We start from the raw sequence: 23351 nt of genomic DNA on the forward strand, positions 1-23351 counted from the left end.
TTATTACAGTGGAAAGGGCTATATATTCTTGAAAGTAGTCTATAAACACGACAGCCTACCAAAGTTCAATGCGGACCAAATGTAGAATAGAAATGGGTTGCAATTTTGGAATATTTAAACCACTAATATAGGATATAATCTGCAAGTTTTTTAAATGCTGGCTTTAGGCTTACTATTGTTGTAACCTATAAGATCACATATCTGTTGCAAAATAGACTGGTAATCATTCTGTTGTGAGGCGTGAGTATTTTTCACCTGTAAGGTACTGGTCTGACAGCGAAGATTACGGTTCTAGTGGCGTTAATACCAAATAAGTTTGAACACCATTTGTGCAGCAATTCTGCCATCTGTCGGTTATATACTGAGCGATGTTTTTGATGCTGTTATGATTTATTCCGTTACAAAGTCGGAACATCGCATTGATTAGAAGCATGGGGACAAATTTCCTTGCCTCGTTAAGTTAGCTTGCTCCATATTTAAGTTAGCTTGATACCTAGTTAAGTATTAATGCATGTCCTTTTAACATTTCCAGATCCACCCTTGCCCCGGAGATCATGTTCTCTGACAACAAATCCCACAACCCCCTTTGTCTCCATTTGAAGCGGGGCATTTGTTGCACTGCGTTAGAGTCCTCGTTGTCAAGGAGAGGATGGTACACGCCTTATCGGGACAGAGCAGGGAATTCAACTTCACCTATCTTTCAAATAGCTGTACTATCGTCAGTCACAGACAACGGAAAAGGGCAGAGTGTTATACAAATTGGTAAGTTTCTAAAATGCAAAGGGCGAAGAACAGGTCAGTTAAACAATACTTTTAACGGCTGAACTAACTAGCTTGCTACTTAGCTAGCTTTAGCTAGGTTAGCTAACTGTCACTGCTTTAACAAGCTTTCACAAACAATCCTAATGCGATTAGTACGTTATTGTTATGATAGTTTAGCTTGCTACTTCGTCTTTATATCTTAATTAAACACCTTCAAATAACCGCAAAAGTTAACCTGTAATATTATTTAGTATAACCTGACGTTTGCAATACCAATTTGCCAATATACATAGCCATACAAAACTCTTTATTAATACATATGTGTCTTAATTTATGTGCGCCAGTGTGTTGCATCCTTGATCACATTTAAAGTTCTCCAAATGTATTAACTTTATCTTAGCTATGCTAGAAAGTTTATAAGATACTGCATGCAAGCTTTACATGGAAGATGGTGTGGTTGCTAGCTACCTTTTTAACATGGAATTATCTCCACACTGTTTACCTCTGTTTCTATGTGATGACTCACAAGGCTTATTCATCGACCTTGAGAAGCCTGCTAATGCCATTTGCCCTTCATGCATTCTAATTCCTTCTAAACCTCTTTCTAACCAATTACTATAGTCCAAGGCTCAGTCAGTGGGGAGTAACAAGTTTACAGAGGTGATAGGCAACGGGTGTTTTTGTGCCTTTGGAAATAGAGAAATTAATATTTTTACAAAATTATTCATCATATTTTAACGATTTCAGATGTAGTGTATGAGGATTTGGATAATATATCTGTACAACCTCAACACTTAAAGTTCATTGTATCCAATGAGGTTTCAGTTAATCTTTTTCCCCACATGGATTTACAGACACTGTATGGATGCTGTATAGCATAGTCTGAATGCTTTTAATGACTGGCCCCTATTATTAACAAGAGTGAAATGCCTACTGCTATTTCTTCTCTTTAGGGTACAATGTAGGCCAGTGTTTCCAATTCATGGTCCTGGAGTACCTCTGCAACTACACCAGGCTGTCCCCATTCAAGCATGCCTATTTTAAACCTACCCATCATTGACTGCAGAAGAAGGACTTTAACTAAATAAGGGCTGGTTAAGTTGGTTAAGTCCAGTGTGACTGGAGTGGCAGAAAGCACTTAAATATGCAGTGAAGGACAAGCACCAGGAAACAGTTCTAGTCTAACAGTGATGTCCATCATATCAAAGTAGACAACAGTTAGCCTATAACTCCATTTAGAGGACAGTAATTTAATGTGGGCTTTCAGTTTCCTTAGTGTTGAAACCCCACAGGACTATATTGTGCCTTCAAAATGCAGTGAGCTGGCAGATGGAGTGACTAAGAAAGGTTCAAGACCTGAAAGCATTATGCTGATGTAAGATTCTATTTGTATTCTCTGTGTGCGCTTAATCGCCTGGCCTGGCTTAATCATACGTCCCTCGGGACATGGCTCTGCACCTGGAGAATAAAGCACAAAGGGCCATGATGATGGGGGAAATGATGCGACTGCCTGTGGGTGTCACACTGAGTATTCAGGTGGAAAATCTTTGCCTCTGAGTCCCTTCTTGTTTGGAGCTTATTTTCCATTGTCTCTCACATCACTAACTTCACTAGCATGTGCCTAGCTGTGTCTGCACGAGTAAGCTAATCCTTTTGGATTTGTTCTTTGAGTCCTCCAACATAAGGGCTGCTCAACTAACTTGCTATAGGTCAAAATTTTGCCAAAGGAAAAGCTTTTTGGTGGATTGGTAATTGACTGTCACCTAATAGTGACTTGATTTGTGATTAGAATAAGAAACTACAACTGAGTCCATGTTGTCAGGAACCTAAGACAACGTCTGATTGAGTTTTTCCTCTTGCTAGTCTTAGAGTGAACTGAGGGATGGCCTGGTACATCTTTCAAGTGTCCCGGGGCGGGCTATGACAACTGGGTACGAGTGAGCCGCATTGCTGGAACTGGCGGGACAGGACGCTAGCTGTGCTGGTGGTTCCGGAGAGCAGCGGCAGAGCTGCATGACATCACAGGGCGAGGATGAACCGCTATACAACCCTGAAGCAGCTGGGCGATGGGACCTACGGTAGCGTGCTCATGGGGAAAAGCAATAAGTCTGGTGAGCTGGTGGCCATCAAGAGGTATGGAGGATGATGACAGGCAGTGATCCACAGACCACTTGCTGGGCACCCCATTCTATACACATTTTGTGGGCTTTTATATCTGCTCTAACACAGCTGGTTATATCCTCAAGTAATTATTGAAGACATTATAGGTTGAGGTAGGTGTGTAAAACTAGGAAATGAACAAAAAGTTTGTGATGCGTGGTAACTCCATGTAAAACCCCATGGGGCAGTGGTAGCTCAGTGGTTAAGGAACTCAAGTTGCTGCCAGTTCAAGCCCCACCACTGCCAAGTTGCCACTGTTGGGCCCCTGAACAAGGCCCGAAACCCTCAATTGCTCAAGTTGTATTCTGTCATAATTGTAAGTTGCTTTGGATAAAAACGTCAGCTAAACATCATAAATATATATGTAAACAGGACCTTGCTGGGCAATCAAAGTACTTCAGAAGTTCTTGGAAGTAAAGTAGTTTATGTTAGATACAGAAGATGTTTAAATCATGAAATATAAATATAACACAAAGATGTAGAGTTAATAATAATGGCAGTGTAGTACACAAGGTTAGCAGAGAAACTGTTTTTTAGACAGTGTTTCTTCATCAGCTGTATATAGCCTATATAATGTGGTAGCCTACCTACAAGTATGACAGTATTCAGTATGACACAGTATGTTAGAAGTTCTCATTTATCTAATCATTTTGTTGCCTGATTTGTATGAATTGATATCTTGGAAAGTGTGTTAGGGCCATAGTACAGTGGGCATTCATTCTTTATATAAACAGTCCCCTGACCAACAAGCATGTCAGCCACACTCTTTGTCACATCGCTGTCAATTCTGCAGCCTGGTCCCATTCTTTAGCCCTAAGTGGACCGTAACAAACCCAGTTTGCATACATGTCTCCTGAGCACCAGCTGGCCTGTTCCAGCTTACAGTCTGTTCTTTCAGCAGGGGTGAGTAAGCTGAATTATGAATGACACTGAGACGCTGTAGCCCTCCAGGAAAAGACCGTTTCCATGCAAAGTGATACTCCAGTGACGGTGAAAGGAGTGAAAGTGCATTGGCATTGTGTTGCCTCGGTACTCTGTCAACAAATATGTAATATTGGCATGGCATGCCTCGGATTATGCACGTTAACGTATGTTTTGTACATTACGTAATTCTCTATAATTCTCCATGTAGTCGCTAGGTAGTTCAGGTCCCTGGGTAGGCTTACACATGCCGCTTTGCACACAAACTGTTAGCCCAGCTTCTTACTGTACATAGCAACGCTGTCTTATAATGAAGCAGGGGCCATTGCATTAGTGCTGCTAGTGGAACTAGATAAGCCTAGACTGCTCTGTTGCTTCCAGTTTTTTATGTTGTCAATGCATATTTGGGGGATTGTCAGTTGTATTTAGAATTTTAATTTTTGTTGGTTCCTTTTGTTTTTATTTTAACCCCTCTAGAACCTGAAGATTGGCAATCACATTAAAACAATTAGAGCAGTGTAATTTTCTTTTTTTTGTGTATGGTTTTCATTAAATTTCATATTTTGTTCAGTTCTGTTTGTGAGTAAGTGGTAGAGCAAATGATCTGCAGAGATAAGGAAGCAAATTGCACACTCAGTGATCCCACTGGTTAAAGGGGTAATTAGCCATACCCATTGAATGCTCCCATAAATAATTAGATTGGTTTCAGATCCCTGCTACCTGTTGGAAAATGTGACTAATATTGGCTTAGGCTGTCAAATTGACCAAAACAATCTTGACAAACAAACCTAGTGATTGTTATTAGTTTTGAAAGGATACCAAGTGATAACCTATCGGGTTGCAAATGTGCCCTTTAGCAAATCACAGTTGTTTGTTACAGTGCGCTTTGAGTGTCTTGACCTATCTCTGACACTCCAGATGAGTGTCGGCTATGTTTTGATGAATGGTTTTCATGCAATAGAATGTGGTCAGTTGTTGCTAATAAAACCATGTAGATTGAACTCAGCTATTGTTTGAACTCCTTGAATCCTCTGTATGTCTCCCAGAATGAAGAGGAAGTTCTACTCCTGGGAGGAGTGTATGAACCTGAGAGAGGTGAAGGTATGAACTGCAATTTCCATCTCAAATTCTGAAATGAGCCGACTTGATTGGGATGGGTTATGAAGTTCCAATTTTTATTTGCTACATTGCTCTTTGAAGTCATCACATATCCTTTATGAATCTGTAAACCTTTTCAAATGAATATCTGTATATGTGTTTTCAGTCATTAAAGAAACTGAACCACGCCAATGTGGTGAAACTGAAGGAAGTCATCAGAGAAAACGACCATTTATACTTTGTCTTTGAGTACATGAAAGAGAACCTGTACCAGTTGATGAAAGACAGGTATGAGGTGGCTACATCAGAACTGTACATATTTGACAATTGCCCACTATAAAGACTGACATTAGCCATCACTTCCTTGTAGCCCCATCTGACCAATAAACTGACAATCCACCTATGTATATTTATCTGATCATGGGGTTTTTATGTGGAAAATCCACATAATATTACTTTTTGGAGTATAGCCTGGATTTTAAATGGCCCTCAGGAATTTTAATGTAAAATTGTGGCTACATAGTGTGTTTTGAGACTCAGTATAAATTATCCTAAAGTGAATAATTTGAAGTTGTGTTGATTCTCTTGTCTCCAGAAACAAGTTGTTCCCAGAATCAGTCATCAGGAACATAACCTTTCAGATATTGCAGGGGCTGTCATTTATTCATAAGCATGGTAGGTTACTTAGAGCTGTGATATTTACGTTTAAAACATTGGAACAGCTGAGTGCAGGCTGAGCATGAGCTTCTGCTGATTGTGTCTGCAGTCATGTGTTTAGCATCCTCCCACAAAGACTGCTGTTCTCTTCATCTTTTTATTGACAGAATGTGCGATGCATCAGGGGTGTCAAAGAGACACAGCTAAATCTTCACTGGATCTATTAACCCATTATACTCAGATAAACCCACATTTGCAGCACCACAGACTGTCTCGCACAATCTAAGTGTGAAATAGTTTTGGGATCCTCTCTCTTTCCTTATTTTTGCTTTCTCTTTCTCTTTTATTCTCTCCTTTGTGCATGAAATGCTCTTTCATCAGGGAAAATAAGATGTTCACTGAAAATGAAATAAGGAACATCATGTTTCAAGTGCTTTCTGGTTTGGCTTTTGTGCACAAACATGGTAAGAGCTTCCTTGATTATTCTTTCCTTTTCTTTCCTTTTTTAGAGAGCCAAAGTGCAACTCTCACTACTAGTTCAAAGCACTTTGAGGACTGTTATGAAATATTAGCAAATATTTGGCAAATATGTATTTATGTAAAGCCCATTTAACAAAGGAATAACCCTGCCTGATAGCAGTTTAAATGTGTTGAACAGTTCACAAATGTAAATCTAGTTAAAAGGAGTTTGCACCCTGATGAACAGGTTTCTTAATATACAGACCATTTTCTGTAGAAAAATTGGATTTCGAGAGTGCTTTGAACCAGTGGGCAAGGAGGAATTATCAGGCTACTTTTAATTCTTCTGTTTACAAATGTCTTCCTTTGACCATAGAGCTCTGCATTGTGGCTTTCACTATAATTTGTTGTTTTACCTAGTTTGTGTTTGCTCTGATTGTAATGCAATTCACATGGCTGGTGTATGGATTGTAATGCAATTCACATGGCTGGTGTATGGATAAATGTTGAATATAGTCCCAACTTATCACATCAGTGTCTTCCAACTCCAGTCATGGAGGCCCTCCTCCCTACACTGCACAGATTGGTGTTTTTTCTCTGTAATTCTGTGTTTGGAGTGCAACCATTTAGTGTTATGCTAGAGTTTATCATGACTACTTGCATGAATTGCTCTGCTACCGTAGGGTTTTTTCATCGGGATATGAAACCAGAGAATCTGCTGTGCATGGGTCCCGAGCTGGTGAAAATCGCTGACTTTGGCCTGGCCAGAGAGATCCGCTCTCGTCCTCCCTACACAGATTATGTCTCGACACGATGGTGAGAATGTTTGTTTTCTTCTCAAGTGGACAGAAATGTGGCAAAATGGTATAGGTGAATTAGTGATAAATATTATTTATTAATTCAGGGGATACTGCTGGAAAAAAATATTTCAGTTCAACTCCTGGGATTTTTTTTTTTATTTGAGGCTAATGGTTCACCTATAACTTCTGGGCTCATCTTACCAGTCCAACTGAGCAACCTTGTTTAATTTGACTTTAGAGTGTCTCTCAGACACAGCGTTGACATGTAGCACTTTTTCATGGTGTGGGTGTGTATGTGCAGGTATCGAGCACCTGAAGTGCTTCTGAGGTCATCTGTTTACAGCTCACCCATAGACATGTGGGCAGTGGGCTGTATTATGGCGGAGCTCTACACCTTGCGACCTCTTTTCCCTGGCAACAGCGAAGTTGATGAGATCTTCAAAATCTGTCAGGTCCTCGGGACTGTCAGGAAGGTACATCAGCAGAAGCTAATGAGACAGGACAAAAAAGAAGTCTGGCTTTCAGGAAATGTTTTTGAAGTAAATCAATAACAGCATCAACTGTTATAAACTTAAACTCTATTTATTAGCGAATATTTAAAATATGAAGAATTATTTCAGTAATCTGGTAGTCAGCTCCTCAAGAGAATGTTAAAAACCTTAGATAAATTGCAAACCTTTTAAAACTTTTGAGAAATGTAATAAATTCAGTTGTAAACGATTTGTGTCATGTTGATTTTTATTTTATTTTTTTCCATTTTCCATGCAGTGGTATTGTGGTATATACCTGTCTCTGCAGTAGCAAATTCTAAATCCTATTTTTCCTTTATTGTATGGTTATCCGGACCTACAGATGGACTGGCCAGAGGGCTATCAGCTGGCTGCAGCGATGAACTTCCGTTTCCCTCAGTGTGTGCCCACACCCCTAAAGACCCTTATCCCCAATGCCAGCAATGAAGCTCTGGTGCTAATGAAGGACCTCCTCCAGTGGGACCCAAAGAAGAGGCCCACTGCTGTCCAGGTTACTTGACTCTCAGCACTGAGTTATGTCCCAATGAGACAGTGATGTTTACTATCCAGTCACAAATAGTGAGATATATTCATTGTTTAAATCTGAAGCTGTTGTAATCAATGCTGTGATCAATAGATTTTCTTAACTTGCATCAAACTTGGTCATCAAAAAACTCCCTCTAATTCAATGCCATGTAGACATTTCTCCAAAGCCCACCCTCTGAAGACACTCAGTGCTTCTGTGTGCTTTGTGAATGCTCCAAACAACTGACAGAAAGAAAAGAGTGTGTCCTTTTAGGAAGTTGCATGATTAATTAATACATCAGGACCAAGTTGAAATTTGTAGTTACTTATTACTATTTACTATTACTATTTAGGACAGTTAACAAACTTCACTGCAGATATTTTTGTGATTATTAAAATGTATAAATCATTTAGTTAAATTTAACTATAGGAAATAGCAAGCTTAAGCTTACACTTAATAGAATTTGTACTTCCCCACAGTCACCTTATTTTTATTGCTATAATGAAAATGTAGCTAATTAAATGTACAACATATATGCTCACCATGCTCTCTATTAGTTGACTCAAACTTTCTTAACTCCTGATAGGGGCTTGTCTTACACAGTAGCAAGATGAACAAGCTTAAACAGTTAAACAGTGTCTGTATTTTAATGTTTCAGGCCCTCAGGTACCCCTACTTCCAAGTTGGCCAGATGCTCGGACCACGGCCGCAGACCTCAGACCTCTGCATGCCACAGGCGAGACCAGTGGAGAACAGCGAGGCCAAAGCAGAGCTTCAGTCAACCTCAGAGCCAGCCCCGCGCTCTCAGGCCAAGGCCCAGGGCCGGAGCTACCATCAGCCACTGCAGCAAATCCCCCTGCCCCAGTCTGTCTCTCAGGCAGACCGCCAAGCTGAGCCTCTCCCACTCATTACCCAAAAGGTGAAAGATCCATGCTCCCGAATACCAGCTAGGCTGTAGATGCTCACACAATTTGTCCAATTTGCCCTACAGTGTTTCTTATAAACTGATCAGAAACATTCAGTAAAATAGAAGGCTTATTGTAACCATCACATTTACAAATTATGCTTGAGTGTGCAAGCTAACCCAGTGCTGAATATGTGGCTGCACTCCTGAAGAAGTCAGTAGGGAATGAGAACACCCTGATGGGGCTGAAGAGTGGGAGGAGACGCTGGGGACAGACCAAGATGTCTGATAGCTGTGAATCAGATCGCTCAGATACTGTGTCTGATTCCAAAAAACCAAGCATGGCTACAGATGAGGACAATAGGGAGATCACTTATCTGTAAGAGTGTGCTCTTGATTAATTATTTATTTATAGACAAAATCTCACTGCTCTTCATATTTTGTATATTTTACACACAAATCTGAATTTTTTCTTTTAAATTACTCTCTTATTTAGGCCAAAGGAACATAAACCTCTTTACACTTTTAGCACTGTGACAAAATTACCTAGCAGCATCAGAATGAACCAACCAGACTCCAACCTCCAAAGCATCTCCTCGGCTAGACAGCATTACCTTCGCCAGTCCAGATACCTCCCAGGCAAGTCCTCGATATGTCCAACACAGAGAGCATTAAATGTTATTTAACTGGGGATTGTAAAGGACTCTCATAAACAGAGCAGTGTGACCTGGGTTCAAGCAGTATAATATTACTATATTAGGGCTCTCTGTTGACTGCATTGTATTTTGTTTAGTTAAAATTGAGTTATTTTTGATGTCTGGAGGGATTGGCTGGGTGTTCTTTATACCCTGTTTACTGTGTTGCATGTCTTACTGCTAAATGTTACATGACCAGGTTGATCAGCCAGCTGCAATTAATACACTCATCAATTTCAGGCTTGATAAGTAAGAGCACACCATCAGCTGGGGACAAGGAGTCCCAGAGAGACAACAAGTCAAACCCACTGTACAAACCACTCGCTCCTATTGGAGGAGCACCGGTTTCCAGAGTCAATCCAGGTAGGTTTACATGTTGCAGGTTAGCCAGCAGCTATCAGAACACCAAGGCAGTTCAGGTAGTAATGAGCTGGCTTTCCTGACCCACTGCTCATTTTCATTGCTTCTCCAAGCATATCGTGCTGTTCTAAATGCTCCTAAGTGGTCGACCACTGTAGTAATCAGGTTTTCTATTATTGATGCCCTATGTGAGCGACACGCACTATAAAATCCTATTGGAGATTCTCTCCTTATTCAGAGGCTGCTAGTTCAGTATCACATGTTCAGCCAGCTCATTATCAGGAGAGGCATCGAAGCCCAGACACAAGGCATTAATTTTGAATCAGTCTAATAATAGATTCACACGTCCCTTTTCCTGCACCTCAGAATTTCTTTACTGTATTCACATTCCTTTGTGTGGAAAGTGGCACTTTGCTTTTCTGTTCCTACTGCTCTAATATTTCCACTATTTCCCCTTGCCTGCATCCTTGCCACTCCTTATCCCCAGAATAATAATAATAATAATAATAACCAGATCCTTACTGCCCCAGTTCAGCTAAAAGCACATCTTACGAGAGAAAAGAGAATAATCAGTAGAACAAACTGTGACCAAAAAGCAGGACTTAAATAACTTTTGACACTTAACAAAATTACACGTCATTTATAGGTATGAGAAAGTGTTTAAACCCTTTGGATAATCTGAATTTCTGAATGAATAGGTCCTAAAATGTGATTGGATAGTACTGCTGTTTGTTTTTATTTATCATGACTTGGATATTGATAAAATCATATTTTTGGAGCCACATTTATTATCTTCCTTAAAAAGTACTCACACTTACATTTTAAAATGTCTCCGGCTTTTAGGAAATTTCATAAGCACCAAATACAATCTGTCTGGGGGTTATAGCCCATCTTTCCAGAAGAAGGAAGTTGGGTCAGTTGGCCAGAGGATTCAACTTCAACCAGTTGGACACCACCACCCCCGTATGTACTAGGGCTTAATCATCAACCTCATTAACTTATCGGGATGTTAACTCATGATTTCACTTCAGTCTTGATGATTATTCATTACTCTCTCCTGTAACCTTTCTTGCCAAGGCTGAGATTCAAATCAAACTCATCCCAACTTAACTACCTGCAATTTGTTAAGGTTCAGTGGCTTCGGTTTTTCTTTGAATACAAACGCTGTAGGCCTATTCTTGTTTTTAAGCATTTTAATCAATAAGTTATGCAACTTCATTAAAACAATAAATAATGATGGGAGTTTTGCAGTCTAAGAACTTGGCAAGGAAATCAAGAGGTAATGGATTCCATAGTTTTTGGCACTGCCCTTGAGCAAGGTGCTTAACACAAAGTTGGTCAAAGGGGATTGTACCCGTAGTTGACTAATGTAGGAACTTTGGACAAAAGTGTCAACAGTTAAATCAGACGTTCTCAGCCTGTGTGCCATGTTTCAGTACATTCTAGCCAGGTAATCAGGAGCTCTTTATTAGCTGGTTCAGGGGTATGAGGAGCTAGAATGGAACAAAGGACTGGTATGGTTGGATCACTTTGAACTTCTGAGATTGTGCTGTGCCTTAGTCTTTGCTGTTTCTTTCTCTCCCATTCTTCACTTTCTTCATTATTCTGCCTCTTAGTTGATCTTTCTGCCACTACTGATTGTAAAACTGGCAAAGCAAAAGCTTCAAAGTCAAAAGCTGCTGCTACTTCATTGAATGAGAGCTCTGAAGGTAAAACATGAGGACTTGCTATTCTCAAAGATGGCAAAAGCCAACCAGTTCTGACCTGCAACTGTCTCTCCTGAAACAAAATCCTAAGGCCTGTGTTCCTTAACATAACTAAATCTACTCTTCAGGTTTCGATGGTTGGAAAAAGCGCACAGAGCGATCCCAGGTTAAAGGACCAACTTACTCAGCCTTGGAGAAAAATTCTGCTGGCCTCCACTCTCGAGTGGCTCCGGTCCAACCTGTCCACGGCCGAGTGGACTGGGCAGCAAAATACGGAAGCCATCGGTAGCACATCTGTAGATAAGCCGGTGCCATTCGGATCGTGCCGTTATAGACTGAGGCTGGGTCTTGTTCCAGTGCTACTCATGCTACTGGCTACTGAGTAAAATCTGATGCTGTTGTGAAGCTGCTGTTAATTCATCGTATAAGTTTCTTAGTGGAACATAGGGGGAATGCTGTAACCTGGATATATCTAGTTGTCAGTCCTACATTTTTATTATTAAAATGTGCTTTAATTATACAATAGGCTAAAGTCTTTAGAGCCTTAGCTGTTGCTAACTTCACTGACTCCATCTTCATGAAAGATTAGCTACATTCAGATTAGCAGCATTAATTTTATGTCCTGAAGCGCACTGTGTTCTGATGGTAGAGCTTATAGCCATGGGATTTTTAAAAATGTAATGTTAGGTCCTAAAATTAAAATTTTAAACAATGGTGTTTAGATATCTATGTGTTCAACATTTTGTATTTATCTTTTGCTTTTTTTGGTATGTGACCTGATTTTATAGAAAATATACTTTTTTTGTACAACACATTCATAAAATATGCTTCTGCTTTTTTGACATTATGGGCGAAAACTTTCAGAATGGAGTTGCTCATTAGAAACAACGAATAGCCAACCTATTAATAACAATGGGGGGACTTAAAAACTGGGAGCACTCATGACTAAATTTTCATTCAAAGGTCAGAACAGATTATAATAGCAGAACATCAATTAAGACATGATACATTCACTATGCCACTTAACGCACGTCCATACGTCCAGTAGATGGTTTTCTATAGGAGTGTTTTTACTCACACAATAGCCTGTTATCTCTTTTTTCTAATTATCTAAATTGTAACAATACTATTGGTGTCTAGATTTGTCTTAACTAAATATGCAGATAACAAGTCTGGGCAGTTTGTAGTTGTAATCAATAAATACTTACATTTTTCTAAGACTTTTAAGCACATTTTTGTAAGTATGGTGAAATGTACAATTTGAGACTGTAAAATGGAAATAATGGTAAACAAAATATAATATATTGTACTTAGAATTCATATTTATTTATTAACTTTTATACAAAATGTGTGTGTGTGTAAAATCAGTGATTTGGTTCAGGGTTGGGGGGGGGCAGTTTATCATGCATCTTGAGGTTTCTGTAGAACTCCAATACCAAGCTTTGCCAACATCAGAATGCTGGGAGTTAAAAAAAAAAAAAAAAAGGATGAATGAGTCAGGATATAGCATTTACACTTCCTATATAATAATGTAGCAGTGTTATCAAGGATTGAGAAATTGTCAGTTTTCCTTGTCTGTTACTACACATTTATAATAAGCAATAAAACCCTCTAAAAGAGCAAATATGCATTGTATGGTTTAGTGCAGAGGTTCTTGGATCCATCTGGAGGAACCTCAAGTCTATGAAGTATGATCAGAAGGTACCTTGCTCCAGCTACTACACCCGCAGGCATGATCTTCCGAGAGCTGTAAAATCTCTTTCCCATGATGGCACCGAGGGTTCCTGATGTAACTACAAAACGCACACAAATTAATAAGACACAGGAAATGAATGTCCCTAATAAATTCTGTCTGTAAAACAATACATAGAGTGGGTGCAGACCTGGCCTCTTCTGCTTGCCACTTCCCTGACTATCTGATGAAGTTCTCTGCTAATTCAGTATTCCAAGTGTTGGAATTTTGAGTTGTTTTTTTTTTGTCTTTTGTCACATTTATAAAGTTATACATCTGCCTATTCAGAAACACAGTGTCTCTTAAAATGATTAAGTAGTAATGCTTTTATATGAAAAAGCATTCATTAAAACAAAAATAAAGCACCAACCTAAAGACACCCAAATATTTTGGGGGTCTTGTGACACTTGGTAGGCACCAAAACCTGCCAGACCTCCAAACAGTAGCCCAGCTGCCAGAGAAGGGACACTGCCTGCAGGTAGAGGTTCCACATGGTGACCAATACAACTCAAAGTACATTTACTGAAAATCAATCCAGAGATGACTACAATTAACACGTTCCTACAATCACTCTGTCAATTCCTTCATCAGCGGCTATAATGTGGTATTATAGGACTGATTAAAGTTCTTTAAGACACAGCTTACCTGCTTTGACATAACCCATCACTCCTCCAGACGCCACGAGGGCTGCATATCCATATCCAACCCAGTCCACGGCCATGATCAGTGCCTGGCAAAAAAAAAATAATAAAAAATTCAATGTCAATCAATGAAGCAATCAGGGAACGTTAAAGCTCAGTTACCACAATGCACACCTGCTTGAAAAAGACCGCAACCACAGTAGTATTCATTACTGTAAAGTCAAACATTGACGTGCACACTCAAAAGTAGACACTGTAATCTTCGAGTTGGTATAAAATGTGAGCATGCCAGTTGGGCGGTACACATAGCTGGCTGTTTATCTATGCTAGCTAGTTAGTCCAACTGGCCGTATCACTCGGCGTACGTTACATTTGTGGTTGAAAATGACAAACTCTTCGAAAGATTCACCAATTGCTTGAGTCAAACAAATTGAGTTAACTTCTCATAGTGGCAGCAAAATTAATTTAAATGTACTTACTTTCCAAAGGCCAGCTTTTAGCTAGCCGGCTAGTAAACTTGTCGAAGATGTCCTTGCTTGTTAAATTCAGACCTATGCAGGTTAGCTAACTTAGCTGCACGGTTCTGCTTGAACTGACAAGCTTAACAACCAATCAAATCTCACGCTAAAAAAGTCCGTTCTCACGTGCATCACAGATGCCTGATGGGACAAGTAGTTTTCTGAGAAAACCCTCGGGAGACAAAAATGTTATTTGGTTGGAAGACAACTTTCTGGAATTTACTTTCCCATAGCGACACTTTATTTTTTATTTTTATTTTTTTTTACCCTTATTAAGGTCACACCAAAACATTTATAACTTTACCCAGTGTTATTCTTGTTCATTCTTATCCCTGTTCATAATTATAACGCTTGTCCCAAGTTACGTGTCTAAATGCAGATCAACTGTCTTACATTTTTGCTTTGTATCTGTTTGACAGCTTCTGTAAAACCACCTGACAAAACGCTTAACAATTACAACATACTATTATTCTAAACATTCACAATGGAAATATATTGATATAACGCTCCGTAAAAATAACATTCAAAACTAACATCAAAAATCAAACAGATTACAATTTAGCTTAGTAACAACAAAAATGTCCAATTCTGCCATCCAGTGGTTAATTATTACACTCCAAGTAGGAGCGTAGCACTACACTATCCTAAAATAAAAGCAAAGCGGACTAACATAGACTACAGTAAACCGTTAACATATCCCATAATCGCGCATACACACGCACACAGAAATTTGATTAATTTATTTGACCTCAGAATCATCTTAACATCGTTCATTATCAAGCAATCTGTGGGTGCAATTTCGCTTTGTAATATCACAGATTTAAAATCCACAGATAAAAAAAAAAAGGATTCTGAATCACTTTTAAGAATAAATAGTGATAATGCATTAATTTTAGAATATTTTTAGATGAATGTCATACCTGTACAGGATTTATTAGCAGGCCATTTGCTTAGTTAAAACCACGTATGCATGTAAATATATTTTTATGTCCCAACCAATAAGAATCCTGATTAAATCTTGAAAGAAAAAGGCCATCACAGGTTTAGTAGTTTAACAGACATGTGCCCTTTTTCAGAGGTAAGGGCAGATCTGCCAAATAAAACTGAATCTGTGCCTATCTGCCATGCATTTGCCCAGAAGCCAAAACCAGGGTAGAGGGGCTGGGTGAAGCAGGCATGGGCTCTGTGTAGCAGGGTCATCTTGTCTGAGACGCTGTAGAAGGACAATATCCCTGCCCTGTGGTCCAGATAGACTCCTACTGTGTTGGCTGCCCTTGGGGTCACCACGGTGACATTATCATTGCCATGACGAAACACACAAGATAGCTGGAAGCAGTCCAGCCCCCAGGAGAGAGTGTCTCTTCCAAAGCCACTCTTTACAGCCAGTCCTCTGCTCTCACGCCCTTCAGTCAGGCCTACTGTGCAAATCCCAGAGCCACTCCACTGGGCCTCCCAGTAGCAGCGCCCTGTCAGACCTTCCCTGCAATTCATCTGAGGCCACACGCTCCCTGAGGAAGCACCAGCGACCCATTCCACAGCCCTGCCGCCCTCGCACACACACAGGTTGGGGTGGCCAGGTGCAGAATCCAATGTAAGGTAACAGGAATCTGCAGAATACAAAAGTGGACTTTATGAGAGAATACCCAACAGATAGGGATAAAGTGCACTATTCTCTTGAAGGTTATTGACACTGTGTATGTATGCATGTTTGTGTGTTTGTGTGCGCGTGTGCGTGTGTGCGTGTGTGTCTGTGTGTCTGTGTGTGCATACATGTGTTTATACAGGGGCAAGTATTTAGTTCTTTGTAGGGGCAAATGTCCCCATGATGCTGGATAACATTATACATGGTGTTTTTATGTGTGTATAAATATAAACGTACAGTGCAAAAAATCTTTCCTCGTCTTGGGTTCTACAAGAGAAGATATATGTAATAATTATTTGCATAACAGCAGAGAAGAGAATACAATATATATTGTCATAAATAATTAAAACATCAGCCAAATTTAGCATACCATCACTAACCTGGAATGACACTGAGTGGTGTTTCTGGTATATTTGTTTCTGTTTGCAACAATAAATGAGAACAACAAGTTAAAATAAATTAATACTGAAGTAGATAGCAAAATAAAGTACAATTGACCCTAAGTGACTAATTTAGACTCTCTGCTATAGATCTACACCAGTGTTTCCCATTTCAGATCTGGGCAAGATCATATTTTTGCTTGAACCAAGCTCCCAGCACAGTGGTATTAAGTGTTCTTGGTAGCTTGAGTCCAGCATGCTGGGATGTGGGACAGTACAAAAATGTGCACTGTCTGATGAGCACTGAGGACTGCACCGAAAAACACTGAACTGCACTACCTGCCAAAAGTCTGATTACATGTGCTGGAAACCTTTTTAATTGAAAATATTTTAACATATTACAATAATAATTTACAGAGCCAAAAATGATGTAGCCTACATATTGCAAGTAGTGAGATATAAACTGTATCTAACTGAATCCTTGATTGAAAGTACTCTTTGCTTGTTTGGTTAAGTAGTTTCTTCAGGAAATCACCAAATATACCTTTCCAGATTTTAACCCACACATCAGACTGACATGCCCTTGCTCTAGGTGAGCACCATGACACTGTGAAATGTACTGAAATATATCCATTTTCACATGCATTTAAAACAATAGTGATACATTAATTTAAAGTAGTCAAACTTGGCTGGTATCATACCTTCTGGCAATGCTTGTGCAACAAACCTAGAGCAGAAGAGCAGGAAGAAAGCTAGTACACCATCTAATTCAGACCATTAGACTCACCTGTTTCTAAGATGTTGCTCATATGTGTGCCACAGATGTTCTCCAGGATCTTCTGAAGCTTCGAGACAAACTTTATGACCTTCTTAAATGTGGCTTTATGATTAGGGATAGGGACATCAAACGCTTGAGGGACAGATGGATGATTCAAAAAGAGGTAACTCTAAAAATACAATAATTGTCATGTAAATTTTATAAATACAAGCAATATTCCCTTAGATCAATATTACAAATGTTTGCCCTCTGGACAAAACACACACATACACAATGAGCACATACACCACAAAAAAATAAGATGACACAAATAATAATACATAAACAATTTATCAGTTTACCCTGGTGTAATCTACGTGTTCTTCTGATATAACAACATAAACAATTTACTTATAATAATGCAAATACTCCAACCTGAAGAAAGTCAATGTGATCGTTAGTCTCTAAGGTCTTCTCCAGGTCTGCAGCTGTCTTTCTGAGATCAGCTATCTCCATCTCAACTCGCTCCAGGAGACCTTCTGCTCCTCTTAGCTCAGTCTTCTCCTGTGCTTTGAGAAACTCCATCACCTCTGAGTGCCTTCTCTTGATTGAGGCGAGAAGCTCGGTTGACGTCCGCTCAACCTCTCCAGAGGCTTCCTGTGCAGAGCACTGGCAGGAGCAACACAGAAATTATGTGCATTAAAAATATGGTCAGTCCGTATGAAAGCGGGAATCAAGATCAAAGGTAAGCAAAGCCAGCAGCTGAAGAAAGGTAAGCAAAGCCAACAGCTGAATCAGTAGATATCTACACAAACGTACCTTGATGTTCTTTACTGTCTTTTTCAAGTCTTGGCTCACCTTCTCTCTCTGCTGGATCCCCTGGTTCAATGTCCTTCCCAGACTTCTGAGCTCTTCCTTGATTAAACAGAAAAAAACATCAAAGCACTGATGATAAATAAATAAACAGGCTTTTCATTTGAGCGCTTGTAATAAAAACCATATGTCAGAAATTTCGCCTTTTTGTGCAATCAGTTCTTTTAGTTTTTGATTTTGTTTTTCATTAAAAATGACATTAAAATGCTAAATATGCTTTATCTAAACTTGCTTTACTTCATGTGGGCGTTAAAATTAAAACTTGCAATAATGCTTTATATGATTGTTTTTATTTTGTAGAATGTGGAAAAAAGCAACAGTAAATGGACATGTATGTATGGTTTTTCATTGCAAGGGTCCATTTACGGAATTAGGTATGTGGTTCTTATCCAGAATGACTTACATACATACATCAGTATAAACAGTGTGTCAACCTATTCCCTTTCCTAAGCAAAATTAGAATGGCTTTAATTGTGGACAACACTTTATTTAAAATGTGCAGTCCACATTTACCTGTACATGTGCAGCTTGCATTGTCTGTTTCCTAGAGTTGCATGAAGCATTACAGAACATTCAACAGCCACCGCTTACCCCCTTTTCAGCTCGTGCATTCTCAGCCGTCAAAATATCATGGCCTTCGTGTTCTCCCATTGTACACAAATAGCAAACACAAGCCTGGTCGGTACGGCAGTAAAATTCATAGAGTCGGTCATGAACAGAGCATATCTTCTCCTGCAGTCTCTTGCAGGGCGCAACCAGTTTGTGCTTCTTAAAAGCAGGGGATTCAAAGTGGGGCTGAACGTGAAGCTCACAATACGAGGCCAGACACACCAAACAAGATTTGACAGCCGGCAGTATGTTGCCCCTGCACGCGTCGCACCCAACGCTGTCGGACGGGGGGGGACTTTTCGGCGGACAATTTCCACTTTTCCAAAGTTTCTCCACCAGCCCAGCAAGAATAGTGTTTCGATTGAGCTCGGGCCTTACGTCGAAACTGCGCCTGCACTGCGGACAACACGATCTCCGTCGATCATCCTGATCCCAAAAATGTGTGATGCAGTTGACGCAATAACTATGTCCACAGGGGATAGTAACAGGGTCATGAAGCATGTCCAAACAGATCGCACAGCAGACATGCTCCATGTTCATGGAAATGTCTGCCTCCGCCATTTCTCTTCTCTTCTGAGTTGTTTTGCTTTTAATGCACTTTCACTTTTGATTCACAGAATTCGCCAGAGACTTCCTGTTTACAAACGCAATCGCTGGATACAGTCGGACAACTACACGGCTGCAGCTGCTAAATGTCGTACTTTGTAGAATCAGTGTTGCGGTGTCCAGCGACAGGTTGCCTTAACTGGGCATAGTAAAAGTTATTATCTCAGTAAAACCAATCAGAAAGCAAAACATGCAGTCCCGTTATATCTGAAACAGCATAGGGGCTATGGGGCTCATAGATTAAGGCACAGCGTGACACTAATTGTTTTTGATCGAGTGGTTGCATGTTTAAAATAAAGCAGTAACTCGTACAGTTTAGAGATGACGGTGTGGTTTTACTGCATTGTGACTGTGTACCACTTTGTACCACTAGGTGGAGATCAAGTACAGTTAAAAAGAGTCGTTTTACGATGCAGTTCAATCAATCAGTTAATGAGCACTAATTTAAATAAACCGATTGAATTTCAATATTGTTTAAATATAAGGTTACTTTAACAACATTGTAGAAAATATCTTAATAAGTTGTTTCTGTTGCAACTGCTCCATTTTGCTCATGTTAAAAGTTACCACAAGTAGCCTAAACAATCTCACTTAACAGAAAATGTACATAGCTTCTTTTATATTGAGCCATTTCTTTCTTATGGAAAGCACCACCATTATGTAATTTTTTGTTCAACCATGCATTTTGCCAAAAATGCAAATCATCTAGTTCGAAAAAACCTGTGAATATCTTAGCAAATGGTTGTCCTTTGTCAAAAAAGCTGGCAATTACTCTGAAAATCATAGTAACAAATTAAAAATAATAATATTAATAAGATTTTGATTATTGAATGTCATAAATATATAAATGTGATATATATTTTTATATATATTTATAATGCTTTGAATAATTTACCCCAAAATATTAACACACTGTGATTCATAATGTTTAATAAATTATGTCATGAGTTTATAGAAAAATTCATTATGAAATAGAACATTTCATGACTACATGCAGCTTCTGCATGGCACTAATTTCATTCTCCTGAACATGTACATATGTACACACACACACACACACACACACACACACACACACACACACACACACTGCCTGTTGTTATTAACATTCATAACTTTGATACTCAGAGTATCGACACAGCATGTTATGAACAAACTAAATGAAAACACCACATTTCCCCTAAATATTGATAAATTGTGCAATATACAATGACTCTATGTTGTTTAATAGAGTAGTTTAATATATTTGTATATTTGTAATATAATGAGTATGACTGGCCTTACGGAGGTCACTGTATGTTTGGATAGGCCCCTGCATCTGTGAGCACAGTGATATTACACACATGCATACACATACTCACACTCCTTCACCACCCCCGACCACAGTACTCACATTACCCCGTGGGTATAATTATTTTGCATCGGACGGCTTTCTCTCTCTCTTCCTCTCTTGTTTACTTGCGCTGTTTTCCTCTTTCTCTCTCTCTCTCTTTCTGGGTTTGATCCAGGGCCTTCGAGGCAGCTGTAGGGACTCAGTAAGCTTATCACAGTGTGCGGAACGCCGCTGATGGTGGCATCAAACAGGTGGGGGGATTACTCACAACCTGCGGCCCTGGCAAGAGCTCTCCTCCTGGGGCTGTGCAGGTTGCCTGGCCTCTGCTCCTGTTCACTTTCCCTCCCTCTCTCATTCTCGGCCTCTGTATCTCCCTTCCTCTCGCTCCCTTTCCCCCCCATTGGATTTATTCCCCGCTCCTTCTGTCCATCTCTCTCTTTCTCCGTCAGCCTGCTCTATCCTTCGGCAAAGAGCAGGTCAGCAATCCTAGTACCACTTTACCCCCCCCCCCCTCGGTGTTTGAAAGAAAGACAGAGAGAGGAAGAGAGGGAGAGAGACAGACAGAGAGAGCACTGGAAAGAGGGTAAAGAGTGGGCAGATGCAGTGCACGCGCAGACTTGCGTGGCTTCAGCTGCAGCTTGCCCCAATGCAGTGGGGTTTGTTGTCGTGTTTTCTGGGGGTTTTGAGGAGGCCCACCACCATGCAGCGACTCCTGAAAATCACCGTATGCACTCATCATGATCACCATCACCACCAATTTCATCATCATCATCATCATCATCATCATCATCATGTGATTTTCTGGAGACGTCATCCTGCTGTCGCTCGGCAGCAGCCTGGTCACATGCCTTGCCATGCTATACTGTAAAATCCTTGGGGCAAAATCAAGGCATTAGTGTTCACAGCAGCCCCCGGTCTAGAGGGCTAGGGTGTGCATGTATATTTAGCGGATTTGCCTGTGTGTGTATGGTCTGTTCATGTGGTTGTCTTTTCTCCCTTGGGTTTGACCTACTCCTTATGAGTGCCGGCATCTCCATCAAACTGCCGGCAACAGGCGGCGAGAGGCGGCGCTGTGCTGTGCTGATCAGAGTGACAGGGCTGCAGTGGCATGGCGCCTGAGTGAGCCCAACACACCCCTTGGCACCATGCCCCCGCACCCTTCTGTAAGCCCAACCTCCCCATTCCCATACCCCTTCCATGCCAAGGAGCTCTGTGCTCACGCTTTGTCTCCTCCACCATTTGCCGGAAGTTTTTTTGTGTGCAGGCCGTGTCGCCCCCTCCCCCGTGCGCCCGGGGGGGGGGCATGTGTTAGGAGCCGTGCCGCCCTGGATTAGGAGCTCGCTGGCTGTGTTTGACGGCAGACCTGGACAGACAAGCCCTGCCAGGCACAAAGCACCAGGCCCAGTGATGTCAAAAAAAGAGAGAAAGAGAGAGAGAGAGAGAAAGAAAATTAGCCAGTGCCGGAGTGCGGAGACAGATGACAACTAGCAGGAAGCTCCAGCCAAATCTGTGCGCAGCCCCGATCCAGCTGCCTGGCCCTAGGGTACCTGTCTCACAGAGAAGGAATCCACAGCACACCAAGAACTGTCAAATTAGCTCACAGCTCTGGAAAGGAGGACGAGATGTGGCCCTATGTCGCCACCATTAGAAAATATTTTTCATTCATCTCTGCTTCATTTTTCATTCATTTATTGATGGCCATTTTATTCAAATATCCTTTACACAAAGTTAATTGTTAGTTGTTGATGTTGCTTAAGACCCCCATAAACAAGCTCTCTCACAAGTACATGCACACACGTGCACACATGGACACACTTTCGGAAGGAGGTAAAAAATTCACCAGAGCCAAGCTTACAATGATTGTCCAAGTCAAGCATTCACCTGGGAAGGCTGTGGTGTCCATGGCAACGTCAAGACTAAGGGCTCATCATGTTCAATATCCTGAATCCTCTTTTCAATAATTGATCAAAAACAACAAATAAACATAAACAATCCAAATGTGAATTCAGTCCCTGAATCTGTTCTTAGTATCACTATTCAGACTGAAAAAAATGTCAGTTGACAAACACAAACACAGAACACACAAACATACATATAACCTAGCAGTTCTTTTCTGAACATGAAGCAGAAGAAATTCAATCAGACAGGTGTTTAGCATGACTGGCATTACAGAACATCATGGCAAGAACAACAACACAATATGACCGAGGGCAATGCAGAAGGGCCATTCCACTGTAATGTCTGTAATATACAGCATTTTCACATACAAACTCCCCAAAATGCACAGCTTGTGCCTCTCTGTGGCATGAAGTGAGCTCCCTGCACATTGTGTCACTCATCTGACTCTCCGTTGAGAGACACCGAAAGGGAAGGAGGGACTGCTACCTTAAGCCACTGAAAGATGTTGAACACACAGATGCAGCGGGTGCCATTCTTCCCTTTCATTTCCTCCCTCTCCTCCTCTCTCCTCCAGTCTCTCTGCTCCTCTCTCTGTATGTCTTTGCTACTGGTTTGGACTCACAACAAACAAATGTTTTTATGAAGGGGAGGCGCAATCTCATGATGGAAATTGTGTATGCACAGATGCACGCACACAAAAAAAAAAACCCACATACATACTACATTATACACAAATCAATCAAATGCAGGCTAAATGGTGCCACAAAATATTCACTTAAGAGCAGAATACTGCAGACTGGATGA

General features: G+C 40.5%; 3 protein-coding genes across 12 annotated transcripts; 1 reads left to right on the forward strand and 2 right to left on the reverse strand.

Moving 5' to 3' along the window:
• Window positions 1–602: 602 nt before the first annotated feature.
• On the forward strand, window positions 603–12371 carry mak (male germ cell-associated kinase). 9 transcript variants are annotated; one of them, XM_081719028.1, is made up of 16 exons: window positions 614–762; window positions 1716–2298; window positions 2626–2895; window positions 4890–4944; window positions 5108–5229; window positions 5980–6062; window positions 6741–6873; window positions 7159–7330; window positions 7710–7877; window positions 8551–8811; window positions 9009–9175; window positions 9293–9435; window positions 9732–9854; window positions 10695–10814; window positions 11468–11560; window positions 11686–12371. In XM_081719028.1, the coding sequence occupies exons 3-16, from the start codon at window positions 2795–2797 to the stop codon at window positions 11844–11846; spliced, it is 1902 nt and encodes a 633-aa protein (XP_081575154.1). In that variant the 5' UTR covers window positions 614–762; window positions 1716–2298; window positions 2626–2794; the 3' UTR covers window positions 11847–12371. The 9 variants fall into 9 exon arrangements, with proteins under 9 accessions (XP_081575171.1, XP_026869439.2, XP_026869434.2 ...); XM_081719045.1 differs by lacking the exon at window positions 1716–2298 and adding an exon at window positions 5537–5616 and having other exon boundaries at window positions 603–762; window positions 2626–4944; window positions 5766–6062; XM_027013638.3 differs by lacking the exon at window positions 1716–2298 and adding an exon at window positions 5537–5616 and having other exon boundaries at window positions 603–762; window positions 2626–4944.
• Window positions 12372–12854: 483 nt separating this feature from the next.
• On the reverse strand, window positions 12855–14564 carry tmem14ca (transmembrane protein 14Ca). The gene is made up of 5 exons (XM_027013619.3): window positions 14410–14564; window positions 13935–14019; window positions 13660–13761; window positions 13263–13350; window positions 12855–13016 (listed from the first exon to the last, which is right to left on the reverse strand). The coding sequence occupies exons 2-5, from the start codon at window positions 14008–14010 to the stop codon at window positions 12959–12961; spliced, it is 324 nt and encodes a 107-aa protein (XP_026869420.1). The 5' UTR covers window positions 14011–14019; window positions 14410–14564; the 3' UTR covers window positions 12855–12958.
• A 609-nt stretch (window positions 14565–15173) lies between these two features.
• Window positions 15174–20073, reverse strand: LOC113579580 (E3 ubiquitin/ISG15 ligase TRIM25-like). Of its 2 annotated transcripts, none has more exons than XM_027013630.3 (7): window positions 18692–20073; window positions 18086–18142; window positions 17663–17896; window positions 17258–17417; window positions 16471–16509; window positions 16328–16357; window positions 15174–16055 (listed from the first exon to the last, which is right to left on the reverse strand). In XM_027013630.3, exons 1-7 carry the CDS (start codon window positions 19268–19270, stop codon window positions 15484–15486), a joined length of 1671 nt encoding a protein of 556 aa, XP_026869431.2. In that variant the 5' UTR covers window positions 19271–20073; the 3' UTR covers window positions 15174–15483. The 2 variants fall into 2 exon arrangements, with proteins under 2 accessions (XP_026869431.2, XP_026869430.2); XM_027013629.3 differs by having other exon boundaries at window positions 18047–18142; window positions 18692–20069.
• Between the last annotated feature and the right edge of the window lie 3278 nt (window positions 20074–23351).

Source organism: Electrophorus electricus, chromosome 1, assembly GCF_041902795.1.
Source record: "Electrophorus electricus isolate QZ-2024a chromosome 1, ASM4190279v1, whole genome shotgun sequence".
Taxonomy (NCBI): domain Eukaryota; kingdom Metazoa; phylum Chordata; class Actinopteri; order Gymnotiformes; family Gymnotidae; genus Electrophorus; species Electrophorus electricus.